The sequence below is a fragment of the Glycine max genome, chromosome 5 (genome assembly GCF_000004515.6).
Source record: "Glycine max cultivar Williams 82 chromosome 5, Glycine_max_v4.0, whole genome shotgun sequence".
In the NCBI taxonomy this organism is placed as follows: Eukaryota; Viridiplantae; Streptophyta; class Magnoliopsida; order Fabales; family Fabaceae; genus Glycine; species Glycine max.
This window is the reverse complement of record NC_038241.2, coordinates 17,113,180-17,130,613: the sequence shown is the minus strand read 5'-3', so window position 1 is coordinate 17,130,613 and position 17,434 is coordinate 17,113,180. Positions and strand designations below refer to the sequence as shown.

General features: G+C 39.4%; 1 protein-coding gene across 1 annotated transcript; it reads right to left on the bottom strand.

Annotated features, from left to right (window-relative positions):
• LOC106798795 (secreted RxLR effector protein 161-like) lies at positions 1–615 on the bottom strand. The gene has a single exon (XM_014775969.1). The coding sequence runs from the start codon at positions 613–615 to the stop codon at positions 1–3; it is 615 nt and encodes a 204-aa protein (XP_014631455.1).
• Between the last annotated feature and the right edge of the window lie 16,819 nt (positions 616–17,434).

The window sequence follows — 17,434 nt, the reverse complement described above, 5'->3', positions numbered from 1 at the left end:
TTAGTCACACACAACGCTTGTTGCAGCCATGTATTTTGCTTCTGTTGATGATAGAGCAATTGTCATTTGCTTCTTTGATGCCCATGATATTGCTTTGTTGCCTAGAGGAAACACATATCCATTTATGCCTTTTCTATCATCTGTGCTTCCTGCCCAGTCGCTATCTGTATAACCTGTCAAGTTAAAGTCTTTATCTGTCTCGTACAAAATGCCAAAATCCTTTGTGCCTTTGACATATCTTAGGATTCTCTTGGCTGCTGCAAAGTGTGCTTTGCTTGGGTTACTCATGAATCTAGACACGATGCTAACTGCATGTACGATGTCTGGCCTTGAGTTGGTTAAGTAGATTAGTGAACCGACTAGGCTTCTATAAACTGTTGCATTAACTTTGTTTTGCCCGTCATCTTTTGAAAGCTTCTCGTTCATCGCCATAGGTGTGGCAAGTGGTTTGCAATCTTGCATGTTGAACTTCTTTAGTAAGTCATCCGCATATTTTTCTTGCGAGATAAATATTTGTCCAGGTCTTTGCTTGACTTGCATGCCAAGAAAATATCTCATGAGTCCAAGATCGGTCATTTCATACTCTTGCATCATAGCCTTTTTGAATTCTTCCATCATCTATGAGTTGTTGCCAGTGTAGATTAAATCATTTACGTATAGGCACAAAATCAAGAAATGATTACCTTGCATCTTCACATATAGTGACGGCTCACTTGGACTTTTGAGGAATCTATGCTCGACGAGGTATTTGTCTATTTTGTTGTTCCATGCTTGGGGAGCTTGTTTGAGACCATAAAGCGCCTTTTCAAAGCGATATACTTTGTCTTCTTCTCCTTGAACTTTGTATCCTTGTGGTTGCTCCACGTAGAATTCTTCTTCAATCTCTCTATTCAAGAAAGCTGATTTTACATCTAGCTAGTAGACTTGTAGCTTCAACTGTGAAGCTAAGGCTAGTACAGTTCTGATTGTTTCCATGCGCACAACAGGAGCAAATGTCTCATTGAAATCAACTCCTGGCAGTTGTGAATAGCCTTTAGTGACAAGTCATACTTTGTGTTTCTGGATTGTTCCAACCTCATTATATTTAATTTTGTAAACCCATTTCAGGCCAATGATCTCCTTGTCTTCTGGTTTTTGCATGAGCTCCCATGTATGATTTTTCTCTATCATTTTGATTTCCTCGTCCATGACTTTTCTCCAAACTTCTTCTTTCGATGCTTCCTCAAACTTTTGAGGTTCACAGGAAAAAAATCCAACATTTGCGTACTTTGGATTCGGTTTGTGTGGCCTTCCTGATCTTCGAAGTTATTTTTGTGGGACTTCTTCTACTTCTTCTTGCCGGTGCTGTTGGTCATGCTGTGTTGGTGATGTTGGCAGTGTGCACGAGCTTGGATTGGATACTTCTTGCGTCTCATTGACTTTAGTACTCCATTGCCAGCTTGCTCCTTCGTCAAAAATGACATATCTTGAAATGATCAGCTGCTTTGAATCTGGTTTGAATAATCAGTAACCTTTAGATTGGTCACTATAGCCGACAAAGATGCATTTTTCTTCTTTTTCATCGAGCTTTTCTCGGTTCTCCTTTAGAATGTGCGAATAAGCAACACATCTAAAAACTTTAAAATGATCAACTGTTGGTTTTCTATTGAACCATGCTTCATATGGCGTCATATTTAAGACTGCTTTAGTTGGAGAACAGTTGAGGATGTATACTACTGTGCTAACAGCTTACGCCTATAGATTCTTTGGCAGGTTCTTGTGCTATAGCATCGATCGAGCCACTTCCACAATGGTTATGTTTTTCCTTTCAGCGACACCATTCTGTTGTGGAGTGTGACAAACAGTCAGCTCCTTCTTGATGCCATGATCATTGAAAAAATTGATGAATATGTGCCCATTGAATTCTTCCCCGCGATCTGTTCTCAAGATTTTGAGGGAATGCCCACTTTGCTTTTTCACTAGGGCCTTGAACTCCTTGAAGCAAAAGAATGCATCGGATTTTTGTTGGATGAAGTACACCCACATCATTCGAGTGTAGTCATCAACGAAGAGGAGAAAATATCTTCTTCCACCAAAGCTGGGGGTACTTGATGGTCCCCAGATATCAGCATGCACCAATTGAAGTGGAGCTTTAGCTCTCCAAGATGTTTTTGGAAATGGTAACCTGTGCATCTTGCCATAAATGCAGCCTTCACAAACTTTAAGGTTAGATGAAATAAAAGGAAGCCCAAGAACCATATTTTTTTTTGTTTTAATAATTTGAGGCCATTAAAGTTTAGATGACCATACCTCAAGTGCCACAGTATGGACTCATCCATATTCTCACATTTCAATGCATTTTTTTGCCCAAATGACATAAATAGAGGAAATACTTTATTAGGAGCCATTTGGATAGAAATAATTTGGCCCTTTCTTTTATCAATGATATTACATTTATCATCATCAAAGATGACATTATAATTTTTATGAATAAGTTGACCAACACTTAGAAGATTTTGAGTAAGACCTGGCACATAAAAAACATCATAGATATATTTTTGGCTATCATTTTGAGTTTTAACAGCAATGGTGCCTTTTCCTTCAACTGTTTGAACATTTCCATCACCAAGTGTAACTTTGGATTTTATTGTCTCATCTAGTTGCACAAAGAAACTTTTGTTTTTTGTCATGTGGTTTGAACAACCACTATCAACATACCATACATCCCTTGATTCTTAAGAAGATAAAGTGGAGTACAAAGTATGATCAAGGGATTCTTTATTTTCTATAAAATTTGCTTCTTCTTTTTGTTAGTAAAAACAACCTTTTTAGTAGTGTAGGTGCCTTTTTGCACTTTTTGCATTTGTACCGACAATCATTTGTATCATGATTATTTTTCTTGCATAATTTGCAATAGGAGCTTGAAGCATTAATACTCCATTGCTTTCAGCTCCTTTTACCACGATTAGTAAATGCTCCTCCTCTTTTTTGAGGAAATTTACCGTGGTTATTTTTCTTATCTCCATCATTTTTAGAGATATTAATTTTAGATTGGAATGTTTGCTCTAGTGGCTGCTCAAATCTTTTCATTCTAGCTTCATGAGCTTCTAAAGAGCCCATTAATTCTATTAGAGTGAGTTTAGATAAATCTTTTGATTCTTCTATGACAGCCACAATATGATCATATTTTACGGGAAGACTTCTTAATATTTTTAGTATTATTTTCTTGTCTTCAATCGCGTCCCCGTAACTTCTAATTTGATTGAAGATATTAGAGACACGAGAGAAGAAAGATTGTATAGATTCATCTTCCTGCATTATTAATGTATCAAAATCCTTCCACAAAGATTGAAGTTTAATAGAAATTACCTTGTCTGTGCCTTTAATTTCATTTTTCAGAGTCTCCCACGCCTCCTTTGCATTTTTTGCTTGCATGATTCTTGGAAAGATCTCTCTACTAACTCCTTGTTGGATGAATAGCAGAGCCTTAGCATCATGTTGCTTGTTTTGCTTGTACTCCTTTTGCTTTGTTGCTGTCCACGTAGCCAATTTTTCTTGGATTTCTGGGACTGGATAGCCATTCTCTATAACATCCCACAAGTCTTGTGAGATGAATAGAGTTTGCATTTGGATGCTCCAATAATCATATGCTTCCCCATTAAATATGGGAACTAAGGTTTGGTTATAGTTGAAGGTTGGTGGGCTAGGTGATGTAGCAAAGGTCATAGGATCAACACGGCTCTGATACCACTGTTAGGATATGAGACATGGTTATGCCTTTTTTCTATGGAAGGATATGGTAGAAATGTATGATAGAAATGATGGGAGTAGGAAGATGATGAGTTTTCAGAAAATTGACACCTTAACTTGAATTGTGCTTATTAGCTTCTTGACTTACATTACATGGCTCGCTACAACTTATGCCTTTATATAGGTTACATAGGTGATTTTTACACACTTCTATACTACTTAGTCCTAGAGTCTTCTAGACTCATCTATCATCTACCATCCATCTCTATAATGTTCTAGGTGCTTCTATGACTTTAGATAATAAAATATTTTTCTACTTCCATCAAGAAGTTTCTACACACTACAACATCTCCATAAGTGTAGAACTCTCTAGATAATGGACCACCAATTATACATCTACACTTTTCTAGATTAATCTTCAACAGTTGATAGCATCTTGGCCTGCAATTTTTATGAGATCGAACAAAATAAAATTGCTAAAACTAGAACCATTTTGATTTGTAAGTTGTAACCATGCATCATGTCATGAGAACTAGATATAACCAAAGTCATCAACATCATAGGCCAAACCAAGCTCAAACTTCTTCTTGGGTTCAATTGACCAGAACCATAGACAAATTCTGCCTCATTGTTAACTTTCCTACTCATAGTTTGGCCTGGCTTGACAAAGGTTATATAAACAAGTTGAAGTCACCCATCTAAAAAAATCTCAAGTTGTGAGTTGTGACCTTCAGATTGAGCATATGTATGATACAAATAAATCAACTAAGATTTCAATGCCAGGAGCTGCATCAAATAGATTATAAAACACCTTCAATTACCCTCAGTTCTGAAATGCCAGCCTTTTGATCACAAGTAAAAGCAGAATCAAGAAGGACCACCAAGGTATAGGTGATTGAAGAAAAGTTTCAGAAAGTGGCTACATTCTAAAAGGGGTTTTAGGTAACTAACCTTAGGTAGTGGGATAATAGTTTTGCTGCTGCTGGTGTTTGTACCTAGTTGATTTCTATATAAGATTATTGGGTGTCATATGCTTATTAATTTGATTGATTGCAGACAAAATGGGATTGTCGGTCATCAATTAAGTGAGGTCTATTTCATAGAAAGGTGCATTACTACAAATGATGTAATACAACCAAATATAATTATCGGTTATCAGCTTGTGTTGTATGAATACCTAAATAAAAGATAGCTTATTTCAAGAAATGATGATGTTGTCATGCTATAGGACTTCCAAGAACTTACTCTTAATCCTTGCTTTCATTATCTATTCCCAGCAGCGCTGCTAGTTCAGTTTGTAAGTTGGTATTAGCAAAGATATGTATTTATGTTGATATTCTCAACAAAGAAGATAGCATTACCAATCGCAAACATAGGAATTAAATGCATGTTTCAGTACATATAGCTCTCTGCAGCTCTTAATGGGTCACCATTACCAATCTCAAGAACTAGATTAGCATAGGCAATCCTCAACTGATCTGAGAGATCCTTCACTTGTCCATAGTCTTGCAAGGCAACCTGAATTGAGGAAAGTTAGTACATTACGATAGATAAGAGTTAAAAAAAATAAAATACAAAAAATTAGACCCTGATGTGTAGAACTAATTCTCAATAATCTACCCATTATTATGGTCATTTCCATATGTAATTCATGTTTATTAAAACAACTCTACAATAACTATAGGATACTCACCTATAGATGAAATCACAGTTAAGGAGATATTAGCAAATCAATATAGCTGATGACTTGAAAATCATTTGACCATATGCTAGAGTCCAACTTTGAAGAATTTTGCTGCACTTTTACTAAAGTTAAAATAGTGTAATACAGTTAAAAATGCATATGAAAAATCATCTATATTATAAATCTTCAGGGAAGAAGTTGGTGTTATTGTTATTAAAACTTCCATCTCCCCTTTGTTATCTAATTCTGACATATGTGTACACTGTAAAACAATCAGGAGTCAGGACAGCGACCAAATACGTTCAAATCTGTTGCAGCTGGGCAGGAAAGGTTCAGGACTCTACACAGTTCTTATTATAGAAAACCACAACGAATCATTCTCGGTATGCTAACTTTATTTTGCCACTATAATCTATCTGATCACGTTCAGCAAGCAAACTGGATCCTTGCATTATGAGCCAGATTAGAGTAACATAGAGCCCTAACACTTTCACTGCATACTCATAGTAGCATTTGTTTTTCAACTCAATGTCAATTCAGTCAATTATGAATATTTGGATTGTTACATGCATGCACTTTATGCAGCACTGTGATGTGGAACCTTCCCTATTGTCAGAGCAACCTAATTAAACCAGCAATTAACAATTTAATGGACATTCCCTTTGAACTTAATTACCAACTAGCTAGGTTGTGTGGTATTAATATTATCAATAATAATAATAATAATAATTATAATAATAATAATAATGATATGGCCATATAATTATTTTTTCTCGTGCCTATTAAATCACTCAGTATTAGACTACTTACTTCAATTTGTGTTGTGATTGATGAATACCCGCTAGCATGCAATTTCAGTCCAGTGGCAGTGTTGACCACGTACAGGCATGCATGCTTCTGCATATATATTTTGTTTCTCACGCTTCGAAGTTCAAAGGGCCACCAATTAACAATTAAACTGATGAACAGCCTTGTGGAGATATATGAACTGTGACATTGACATCGTCTTGCATTGATGTCATTTCCCAATGCATATAGCATAGGTTAAGATTATAAGATGCTTAACTTTATCGAAATAATAAAAAAATATATAGATCCCCCAACTTTCTAAGATTACTAAAACTTTTAATTTGCTCTTTTTTATAAATTCAATTACTGCATGTGTAATATATACTGCTATTATTTTGTATAATGATTTTTTTTTTTTGTTTTAGAAAAGAGTTCTCTATCTTTGTCTGATCATACCTTTCCAAATTCTTTTCTCCAAGTCAATTCCTACTCCCTCTGTTTGGGCCAATTCCTACTCGATCGTCATTTTCCATGAAGCTATGATTCTTAAGATACAAGTTAATTACCAAACCAGGATAAGGGATGACGATGTTGTAAAAGTAAAATAAAGCATAGTTGACTGATCATTAACATTAATTTGTTGGAACTTATGCTAAAACTGAGGGAAATACAAAAACAAATTCGTGGTCGATCCATTTCTTTTATATATATATATATATATATATATATATATATAATCAAAATTTTCATTGTTTTAGATTCTAGCACAATAATGTTTGATAATATTTTTTGTTAGATTTCATCTTAAAACCAATTGGTCCTAAGTGAAGTTATCCAACACATATATAAACTGCACCTTAAGGACTGAGGCAAATAATGTGGGACTTCCTAACATTTTTCATAAATATATATCAACAAGACATCAATGGTTATAAACTGAAACAAATTATAAATAGAATAACCAAAAATGGTATAGAAATCAATTTTCTAAAATTATCAATGAATATATTAATTTAGTTTAAATTTATATAAATTACATGTTGAATATATACTGGATCCGTGTGAAAAAAGTTAACAAGAAAAATTTAACATAAGAGGGAGTAATTATAGAGTAAAACAAAAAGCATAAAGATTTAATTTGAAAAGGCTCAAGAGAAACAGAATCCAAGTTAAAAAAAAATTGTCTCATGAGAAACAAAATCCAAGTTAAAGACTTAATTTGAAAAGGCTCAAGAGTTAAAGACTCACCTTATTCAATTAATGATTCAATTTAATGGTGGACTTCATTCCAATTCTACATCGCCTATTCTTTATTAATGCTTCCCTATCCCCTTTGCTTGGTGTCATACCCTAATTTCGTCCGGGGACCTTTGCTTGATGACATGCGACCATTCTTTGGTCCTTGTGAGGTGCTTGGCACCCATCATTAGGCAATTTATGAAATTCCAGGACATGCCGAAAAACCAAAAAAATGTTGATGCACAATCCGTAAGTTTCCGTGACACATCGGAAATCAAATGGAAGCATCGTTGCATAATTAAGTGAGGTTCCGTAACATTCCGTAAGTCAAAGAGGGGATGATTATGTAATCCGCAAGGTTCCGTAACATTACGGAAAGAAAACAAGTATCGTTACGGAATTCGTAAGTTTCCGTAACTTTACGAAAAAAGAATCACCAAAAAACAGCAGAGGGGGGTGTACTTAGTAAAAATGGGGGTGCAAATAGCACCCAGGCCCACTTGGGCCCTCCAGAAGATTCCTCCAGAAGGCGGTTGCTTCTGGAGGAAGCAACCCTGCTCGCCTGGGCGAGCTGGGCGGCAACCACCTCCCCTATTTTGCTATAAATAGGGGAGGAAATGAAGAAGGAAGGGGTCCAGCCCCTTAGGCACTTCTCTCTCTTTCGAATTTGCTTGGAAAAATTGTTTCCGTGAAGAAAATCTAAGCCGAGGCGCTTCCGAAACGTTTCCGTAACGTTTTCCGTGAGGAATCTCGCAAAGGTTTGAACCGTTCTTCAACGTTCTTCATTCGTTCTTCATCGTTCTTCGATCTTCAACGGGTAAGTACCTCGAACCAAGCTTTTCGATTCATTCTATGTACCCGTAGTGGTCCACATTGTGTTTCGTGCATTTTTATTCTCGTTTTGTTTACTTTTTATACCCCCTGTTGACGTGCTTAAGCCATTTTACTTAAGTCGTTTCTCGCTTAACTTAAAAATAAAATAAATTTCCACCGAACGTTTGAATTGTATTATCCATTAACTTCGGTTAAAATAAATTCCGACCGTTCGGTCATGCCGTAACCACGTTGGAAATCAAAAAAGAGGTAAAAATAATATAAATAATCAAAAAGACATCTTTTAGTAAAATAAAGCGGAAAATCAATCGGACGTTTTCTCTTTGGGATTTCTCATTCTTAATCGAATTGATTAATAACTAAAGTGAAACTAAGGCTAAAATCAACTCGCCTAGTCAAGCTCGTCCACAAAAATAGGCTTTTGAAGTTTGTCATTTCAATTTCTCACTAAGTAAAATGAATCATTTTTAAGGTCCAACGCCTTAAAATGATCACCACTTAAGTAAAAAAAGAATCGCTTAATAAAAAAGAACTACGTAGGTCTGAGTTCCTCATTGAGGATACGTAGGAGCAAAAGCCCCGCTTTTGTCGACCACCCCAAGAGATCGTTAATGGTCCAATGCCTTAACGTTTCTCTCCTTTCAAAAACAAGAGATCGTTAATGGTCCAACGCCTTAACGTTTCTCCCCTTTCAAAATCAAAAGACCGTTTAATGGTTCAACACCTTAAATGACCTTTTGTTCAATAAAAACATATTTTGCAAAAAAGACAAAAACAACTTAACCAAACACTTTGTTCCAAAAGAACTACGTAGGTCTGATTTCCTCATCACAAATTGAGGAATACGTAGGAGCAAAGGGAAACACCCTTGTCGACCACAAAAAGAGAAAATATAAAAAGGGTATAAAGGATATAAGAACATAAAAGGGAACATAAAAATCAAAGTCATGTTTGCACATTCGATTAAAGGCTGCCGTCCCTTGGGACGGACGTGTGGGGTGCTAATACCTTCCCCGTGCGTAAATACAACTCCCGAACCTTTCACTAAAAAGTTCGTAGATCGCGTCTTTTCCGGTTTTTCCGACGTTTTCCTCAAATAAACGTTGGTGGCGACTCCGCGCGTATTCCTTTCGTGGAACACGCATCCCGCGAGTCTCGCGTCGCCCTCCCGCCGAAGGGTAGGTTGCGACAGTTGGCGACTCCACTGGGGACTGTTTTTTAGAGAGTTAGGCCATTTAATCTTGTGCAATGTTTTATCATGACTTTCTCCTTTGTTGGTTTCCCTTTATTTGTCTTATGTTCTTGTGTATATAAACTATTTGTTGCTTTTAGTGTGTTTTAGAATGTATGCATGAGGTAAATATTTATTCATTTGATGCACACAAACACTAACACTATTTGCACACACTGTAAGTGAAAAAGGGCCCTATACCCGGGTTCATGGGAACATAAGGAGTGGAGGTGAATCTGTGATCATGCTAGGTCTCCGACTTGCTTGATTACAGTGAACCCTCATCTAGAGCTTTTCTCTTTGAAAACTTATTGTTGCTAGTAGTCCCTACTGCTGCAATATGTTCTTCGAAGGGGATGATACCTCTAGAAACCATCAAGAGAGATATGACTACCTTGGGGATTATTGCTAAAAGCCTAGTTAGTTCTCTCCCTTATAGGTCCCTTAAATAGGGGCACGGAGCAAACACGCTGCGTGCCATTTTTCACACTACCATGCATAAGTATCATATACCCTTTTGCTTATGTTCAGTAAATATCGTCATACTGTGTACATTCCCGCATTGTGTCTTTTACATAGGCATTGCATATGGGTTCTGTCTTGATCCCTACTGTAAACAAACCAACGGAGGGTCCGTGTCGCCTTCTTAAAAACGTGCGTTGGGGCATTTCGCTACCCCTAGACGTCGTATCTAAGAAGGGGACAAATTCCCCGGACCCCCGCATTCCTAGATTGCATCTGTGTCATATGCATTCCATCATGCATTCATCCATCCCACCCATGAGATATCGGAGTTTTGATTTGCACCAGCTTTTGTCTCACTTTAGTAAGCATGGGAACAAATCAAACCGGCAAGAGGTTCTACCAAGTCAAGGTCAAAAGCCTAGATACCACCAGCATCAAGGAATTGGGGCGATTGATGGAACCCCTCCAAATGCAAGCCTTCCGCAAGACTTACGGAAAGATCTTAGAGTTGACCATAGCAGAGGTGTCCATAGAAGCCATTGCATCACTTACCCAATACTACGACCAGCCTTTGAGGTGCTTCACATTCGCAGACTTCCAATTAGTGCCAAACATTGAAGAATTTGAGGAAATTCTAGGATGTCCTCTCGGGGGAAGAAAACCATATCTTTCCTCCGGGTGTCTCCCCTCTTTGAGCAGAATTGCAACTGTGGTCAAGGATTCAGCAAGAGGTTTGGACCGCATAAAACAGACTCGGAACGGCATAGCGGGCCTACCACAGAAGTACCTAGAAGACAAGGCGAGGGGTATGGCCAATCAAGGAGACTGGGTCCCGTTTATGGATGTGTTAGCTTTGCTAATTTTTGGGGTCGTCCTCTTTCCAAACGTGGATGGTTTGGTAGACCTAGCAGCAATCGACGCTTTCCTTGCCTACCACCATAGCAAGGAAAGTCCGGTGGTAGCTGTCTTGGCAGATCTATTTGACACATTTGACCGAAGGTGCGAAAAGAGTAGCGCACGGATCATCTGTTGCTTACCCGCCCTCTGTGTTTGGTTGGTTTCACACTTGTTCCAACAAGACACAAGACATCCATGTCCGCTCCTGAGCCATCGCTCGTGTACTGAAAAGAGGAGAATAGATTGGGACCAGCTCTTGGCCGGGATAGGAGGTAGAACAATCAGTTGGTTCCCCCGATGGAAGGAAGGAAAAGAAGGAGTCCTTTTCTCATGTGGAAGATACCCAAACATTCCGCTGGTAGGAACGAGGGGTTGTATTAACTACAATCCCGCGCTCGCTATAAGACAACTAGGGTACCCTATGAGGGGAGCACCGACGGAAGAAAGCATGTCTCCTTTCCTTGTGAGGGATTTCGGCGCACAAAATTCCAAGACTATACAAAGAATCCATAAGGCGTGGGAAACCCCGTTAAAGAAAGATCAAGAGCTTAGAGGCATTCGTAATGGCATCATTGGTGGGTACCACGAATGGCTGAAAGTTCATATACGAGGTTTAGATTGGCTCGCCAAGTTAAAAGTCGTCAGCAAAGAGAGTTTTGAAGCACCGGAAGAGGACGAAGAAGTCCAAGCTCTCAAAAGCGAGTTAGGAAAGGCAAAACTTGCCAAGGAGAAGTTCAAGTTGGCCGCTACACACGTTCGGAAGGAGTGTGCCGGGTTACGGGAAGAGAATGCAATTACCGCAAGAGCCCTTGAACAAGAGACCAAGAGGGCTCGCAAGGAAGAGTATGGTCGGAACAAATTTCGCGGAGCTCTATGGGGTAGCAATAGTGAACTCAAGGAAGAAAGGGACCAGTCGCGAGCACATAGCATGGTTTTGAAAGAGGAGTTAGTTGCCTGTTCAAGGTCCAAAAGAAGCTTGTCTCAGCGTTTATGCGAGACGGAGACCAATATGCTAGCTATCATCGCCAAGTACCAAGAAGAGTTAGGTCTAGCCGCGGCCCACGAGCATAGGATTGCGGACGAATATGCCCAAGTATACGCGGAAAAAGAGGCTAGAGGAAGGGTGATCGACTCTTTACACCAAGAGGCAACCATGTGGATGGATCGGTTTGCTCTTACCTTGAACGGGAGTCAAGAACTTCCCCGATTGTTAGCCAAGGCCAAGGCGATGGCAGACACCTACTCCGCCCCCGAAGAGATTCATGGGCTTCTCGGCTATTGTCAGCATATGATAGACTTAATGGCCCACATAATTAGAAATCGTTAGGAAACTTGTATGGTCTCTCAGACCTTGACTAGATACGACTTCCTTTTTGAAATAAAATGAGTTGGTCCCATGTTTCTACTCCAAAAAGCTTGTGCAAATCAAGTCACTCCCGCATTTTATCTCTAGCATGCATTGTATGTTGGTCTCGTCCTTTGTCACGGGAAGCCGGAAGGTCCATATCACCTTCTTAATTGTACACATGGGGCACTGCGCCCCCAAATGCGCAAGTAAGAAGAGATAACTTTCCGGGCTCTCGTGTCCGTAAAATGCATTCATATCATGCATCGCATAAGCATCTCTTCATAACATCATAATGGACATATCCTGCATTTGTCCGTTATCATATTCCGGCCTCACATTTTGCATGAGTCATGGCATCATCATGCATATGCGTTCAACAAACTTTTTGATCTGCAAAATTGCATACCATTTGTTTTCATGTTTGCTCATCCTTGCGTTTTCCTCTACAAAACAAAAACAAAAAAGGGGGAAGCGTGAAACTTCACACTACATTCTTAGTTTCATGTGTTAGGCACCACGAGCCAACCATGTTGGGATCATAAACCCGTTTCACTTAAAAACAAAATAATTGAACATGGTACCTAATGCATGGTTAACTAGGAAATGGTGTTTCTTCGGGCATCTCAATTTCATAATTACATTTTCCATGCATAAGCTTAAAGTATGCCCGAGTCATTCATCCCTATGAGATGTTGTTGAAGTATTGGCGATCAGAATTGCCATTCCTTGGATTATAGGGTTGAACCAAGCTCATGCTTTTACAAAAAGGTTCATCAAGTCAAGTTGAAATATGGAAGTAACCGTCTTGCAAAATTGGGGCAAAAGATGAATCGAGTCACATCACTGCTTCGTCTACTGCCAAACATATTTAGGATTATTGATGTCCTTGTTACTTCCAGTTTCACCTTGACAAAGATGTCATGGACCATGTTGAAAATCTAAATTGATTCAACCCCATATCTTGCGTAAAAATTCGCAATACTTCAACTGTACATCATTCGCATGCATCCATGCTTTTCATTGGTTGCATTGCTCGTTGCATTCTTTCCTTGAAAAATAAAATAAAATGAACTTAATCATTGTTATAAAAAAGAAAGGGACACGCTTTACGACGCCCTTACCGAACTCGTGCTAGAGCTAGAGTAATGGGTGAAGTAGAGGAGATACAAGAGAAGATGAAGGCCGACATGGAGGCCATTAAAGAGAAAATGGCCACAATGATGGAGGCCATGATGAGCGTGAAGAAGATAATGGAAGCCAATGCGGTTGCAATTGCCGCTACCAGCGTTGTTGCTAAGGTGAACCCGACGTCCCCATCCGGCCTCAAGCAAATGAATCATCCAACCTCAAATATGGTAGGCAAAGATTTAGGAAGTACGGATGACCCCATGATGTGCAAATTCAAAACGAGCACGCCTTCCCATCATATGGCTTGCCTCCCAACTGTACACCACCCAACGTGGCGTACACTCTCAATGAAAATCTCAATAACTCCACTCCGATACTCATTGAGAACCAATAACCTCAATCTGATCAGGCACATATCTCTCAAACCGTGGAAGAGACCCATGAAATTCCCCATCACAATCTAGCCAACTTCGAGCCTTGGCTCGGATATACCACTGAAGGGCAAGCAGTTGGTGGTATACCCCTACAAAACCCTTTGGAGGGCCCTCAGTTTCGCCCACAACCACAACCATTGCATTTTGCAGTGGGAAGAGCCCCTCCTGCTATGGCCGAAAAGGGAAAGGCGGATCATCTAAAGGAAAGGCTCAGGGCCATTGAAGGAGGTGAAGATTATGCCTTTGCTAACCTAGAAAAGTTGTTCCTAATACCCAAACATGGTCATTCCCAAGTTCAAGGTGCTGGACTTTGACAAGTACAAGGGGACTACTTGTCTCAAGAACCATCTAAAGATGTATTGTCAGAAGATGGGGGCATACGCAAAAGATGAGAAACTGCTGATACATTTTTCCTGAGAAAGTCTTACTAGGACAACTGTCGCCTGGTATACTAACTTAGGAACCTTCTTGAGTCCATTCTTGGAAGGACCTAATGGTTGCCTTCATTAAGCAGTGTCAGTACAATTCTGATATGGCTCCGGATAGGATGCAACTACAAAAAGTGTGCAAAAAGGGGGCACGAATCTTTCAAAGAATACGCCCAAAGATGGAGAGACTTGGCAACTCAAGTAGCACCCCCAAAAACAGAGAAAGAGATTATCATAATGATAGTAGACACGTGACCGGTGTTCTACTATGAAAAAAATGGTGGGTTACACACCTTCAAGTTTTACAGATTTGGTCTTCGCCAGCAAAAAGATCGAAGTGGATCCGAAAAGAGGCAAATTTGATCATCCTACTAGGACGACTGAGAAAACTGGGGCAAATGAAGAGGGTGAGAAAGAGGGAGAAACCCATGCTGTGACTACCATTCCTATACGGCCAAGTTTCCCACCAACCCAACAATGTCATTACTCAGCCAATAACAAACCTCCTCCTTACCCCACCACCCAGTTATCCACAAAGGCCATCCCTAAATCAACCACAAAGTCTGTCTACCGCACTTCCAATGACGAAGACCACCTTTAGCACAAACCAAAAAAAAAAAAAAAAAAAAACACCAACAAAAAGGAATTTTGCAGCAAAAAGCCTGTAGGGTTCACCCCAAATTCCGTTGTCATATGCTAAACTTGATCCCATATCTACTTGATAACCCTAGCCAAGGTTCATCAACCTCCATTTCTCCGAGAATACGACTCGAACGCAACGTGTGCTTGTCACGGAGAAGCCCCGGGGCGTTCCATTGAGCATTGTAGGGCTCTGAAGCGTAAGGTGCAAGGTCTAATTGATGCGGGCTGGCTGAAATTTGAGGAGAATTGCGTGTAAATCCTGACATTGACAAGAGATGCCACACATGGGGCAATTTTGAAAGCTGTTGTTAGGTGTCCCTAATGACTCATCAGGGTTTCCAAGTTTATGCCATTATTGTAAACCACAGCTACAATGTTAAATGAAATGGATAAAGTTGATATCTTTGTCCCTCATCCTCTCACAAACGCATGTTTGCTTATTCAACTTTCATCGGAATGTGGGTGTAAGCCATTGGTCTGTTTGCTCAAGCAACCTGCGCTCCTGAGTGTTGACTTCCAAGACCGTTCAATCAGAGATTACTCATCTTGCACGTTGGTGGGGGTGCCGTAAAACAACGAGCAAAGTTCAAAACAAATAAGTTTCAAAATAAAAAATAAAAAGGCATTTGATTGACTGTGTTTTCAAGTAAAAATATAGACGTTCATGTGACCTCATTTTGTCTTTTTAGAGAGAAGTGAGTTATCAAGAATAGGATGTTGGACAAATGGCCTCAGTTACCTTAAGAAAAAGGGGGGTTGAATTAAGATGCAAAGACTATTCCCCAATTGAACTATCAATCTCTCTTTTCGAATTAACAATGCACACAGGGATAACCCTTCCCTTGTGTTCAGGAATCCTCTACAACAAGAGACCCACGGTCTCTTAATCCCTTTTCAGAAATAAGAAGAAGAGAAGAAGAGGTCTCTCGTAAAAGAGGTAGATTGTAAAATGAAGATCAATCAAAAATTCCTTATTGAATAAGCAAGTGGTTGACCAAGGAATCTTTTTGAGAGGATAAGACATTTCAGTTCAGAAAAACTCTTGATCTTTCGAGAGGATAAAACTGTTTGGGCAATGAAAACTCTCTTTAAAACATTTGAGTGGCCGTTCATAAAACATTTGAATAGATATGTCTCTTGGAAATTATTTTCTGAAAATCCCCTCTGGTAATCAATTACAAGACTTATGTAATCGATTACAGGTTTTAAAAATTTGTATTAAAACATTTTCAACTACTGGTAATCAATTACCAGAGAGCAAATCTCAATTTGAAATGATAGAATTCTTTGGTCAAACCTTTTGTTTGTTTCAATTTGGAAACTTCTTCCTAAAGATTCTAAGAGATCAAACTTGATCATATATCTTGACTTTCTTGGATTCTTGTCTTGAATAAGACTTAGAAGTACTTGATCCTTTAGCATCATCAAGACATCAAAACATCTTGCTTAAATCCATCAGCTGAAAAATCCTTCAACTATTTCTCGTCCTTGGAAAATTCTTTTTGCAAGAATCAACTGCTTCTTTCATTCTTCCTCACTACGAGGTCGTGAAAACAAGACAACACTTGGTACCTCTAAGCCGTACACTGGGGCAATGAGGGGCACCGTGCATGAGCCTCAAGTGAACCTAGGGGCAGATTAGAAGTTCTCACCCAATAGGTTATCAAAAGTTCTCACCTGTCGATGTTTTTAAACAAGAAAAAGAAAAGGGGGGACAAACCCTAGGTTTTCAATGGATTGATCAAACATCAAACGACTCCATTCCCGTCACTCCAAAACGGTCAAGTGACTAAATCAAAAAGAACATACACTCTGAGGGAGTTCCCGGAGAGATTTGCAAAAAGATAGGATGAGGTTGCATGAATTATCACCTTTTTCAAAAGGGCAGTCAATCTGTGTTTTCCAAAAAAAAAAAAAAAAAAAAAAAAATAAATAAAAATCAATCAAATCAAAATCAAAATCACAAAATAGGGAAAGAATGCCATGAACATTGTACAACTTTCCATTACATTGCATTGTTTCATATAAAGTCCGCATTTACCCAAATTTCACAACAAAGGTTGCATGCATTTGCATCCCTCAAAATCATGTTAACTACATAGATTCCCTACATCTAAATGTCCAAATCTTGTGGATTTGGGATGACCGGCCCTCTCGATGAGTCGATCTCTTGCTTTCTCATAAGGGTGGACCCTTGGGTACTTGTACCTATCACCTTTAGAGGACTACATGTCCTCGCCATCAGAGGACTTCATGTCCTTGCCATCAGAGGGCTGCACGCCCTCACCTCCAGAGGACTACCTGTCCTCGCCTTGAGAGGGCTACACGCCCTCACCTTGGGTACTAGTTACCCTCACCAGTGAGAGGACTACACGTCCTCGCCATCAGAGGGCTGCACGCCCTCACCTTCAGAGGACTACACGTCCTTGCCTTGAGAGGGCTACACGCCCTCACCTTGGGTACTAGTTACCCTCACCGTCAGAGGACTACACGTCCTCGCCTTGAGAGGATTACACGTCCTCACCAACAGAGGGCTGCACGCCCTCACCTCTAGAGGACTATAAGTCCTCGCCTTGAGAGGGCTAC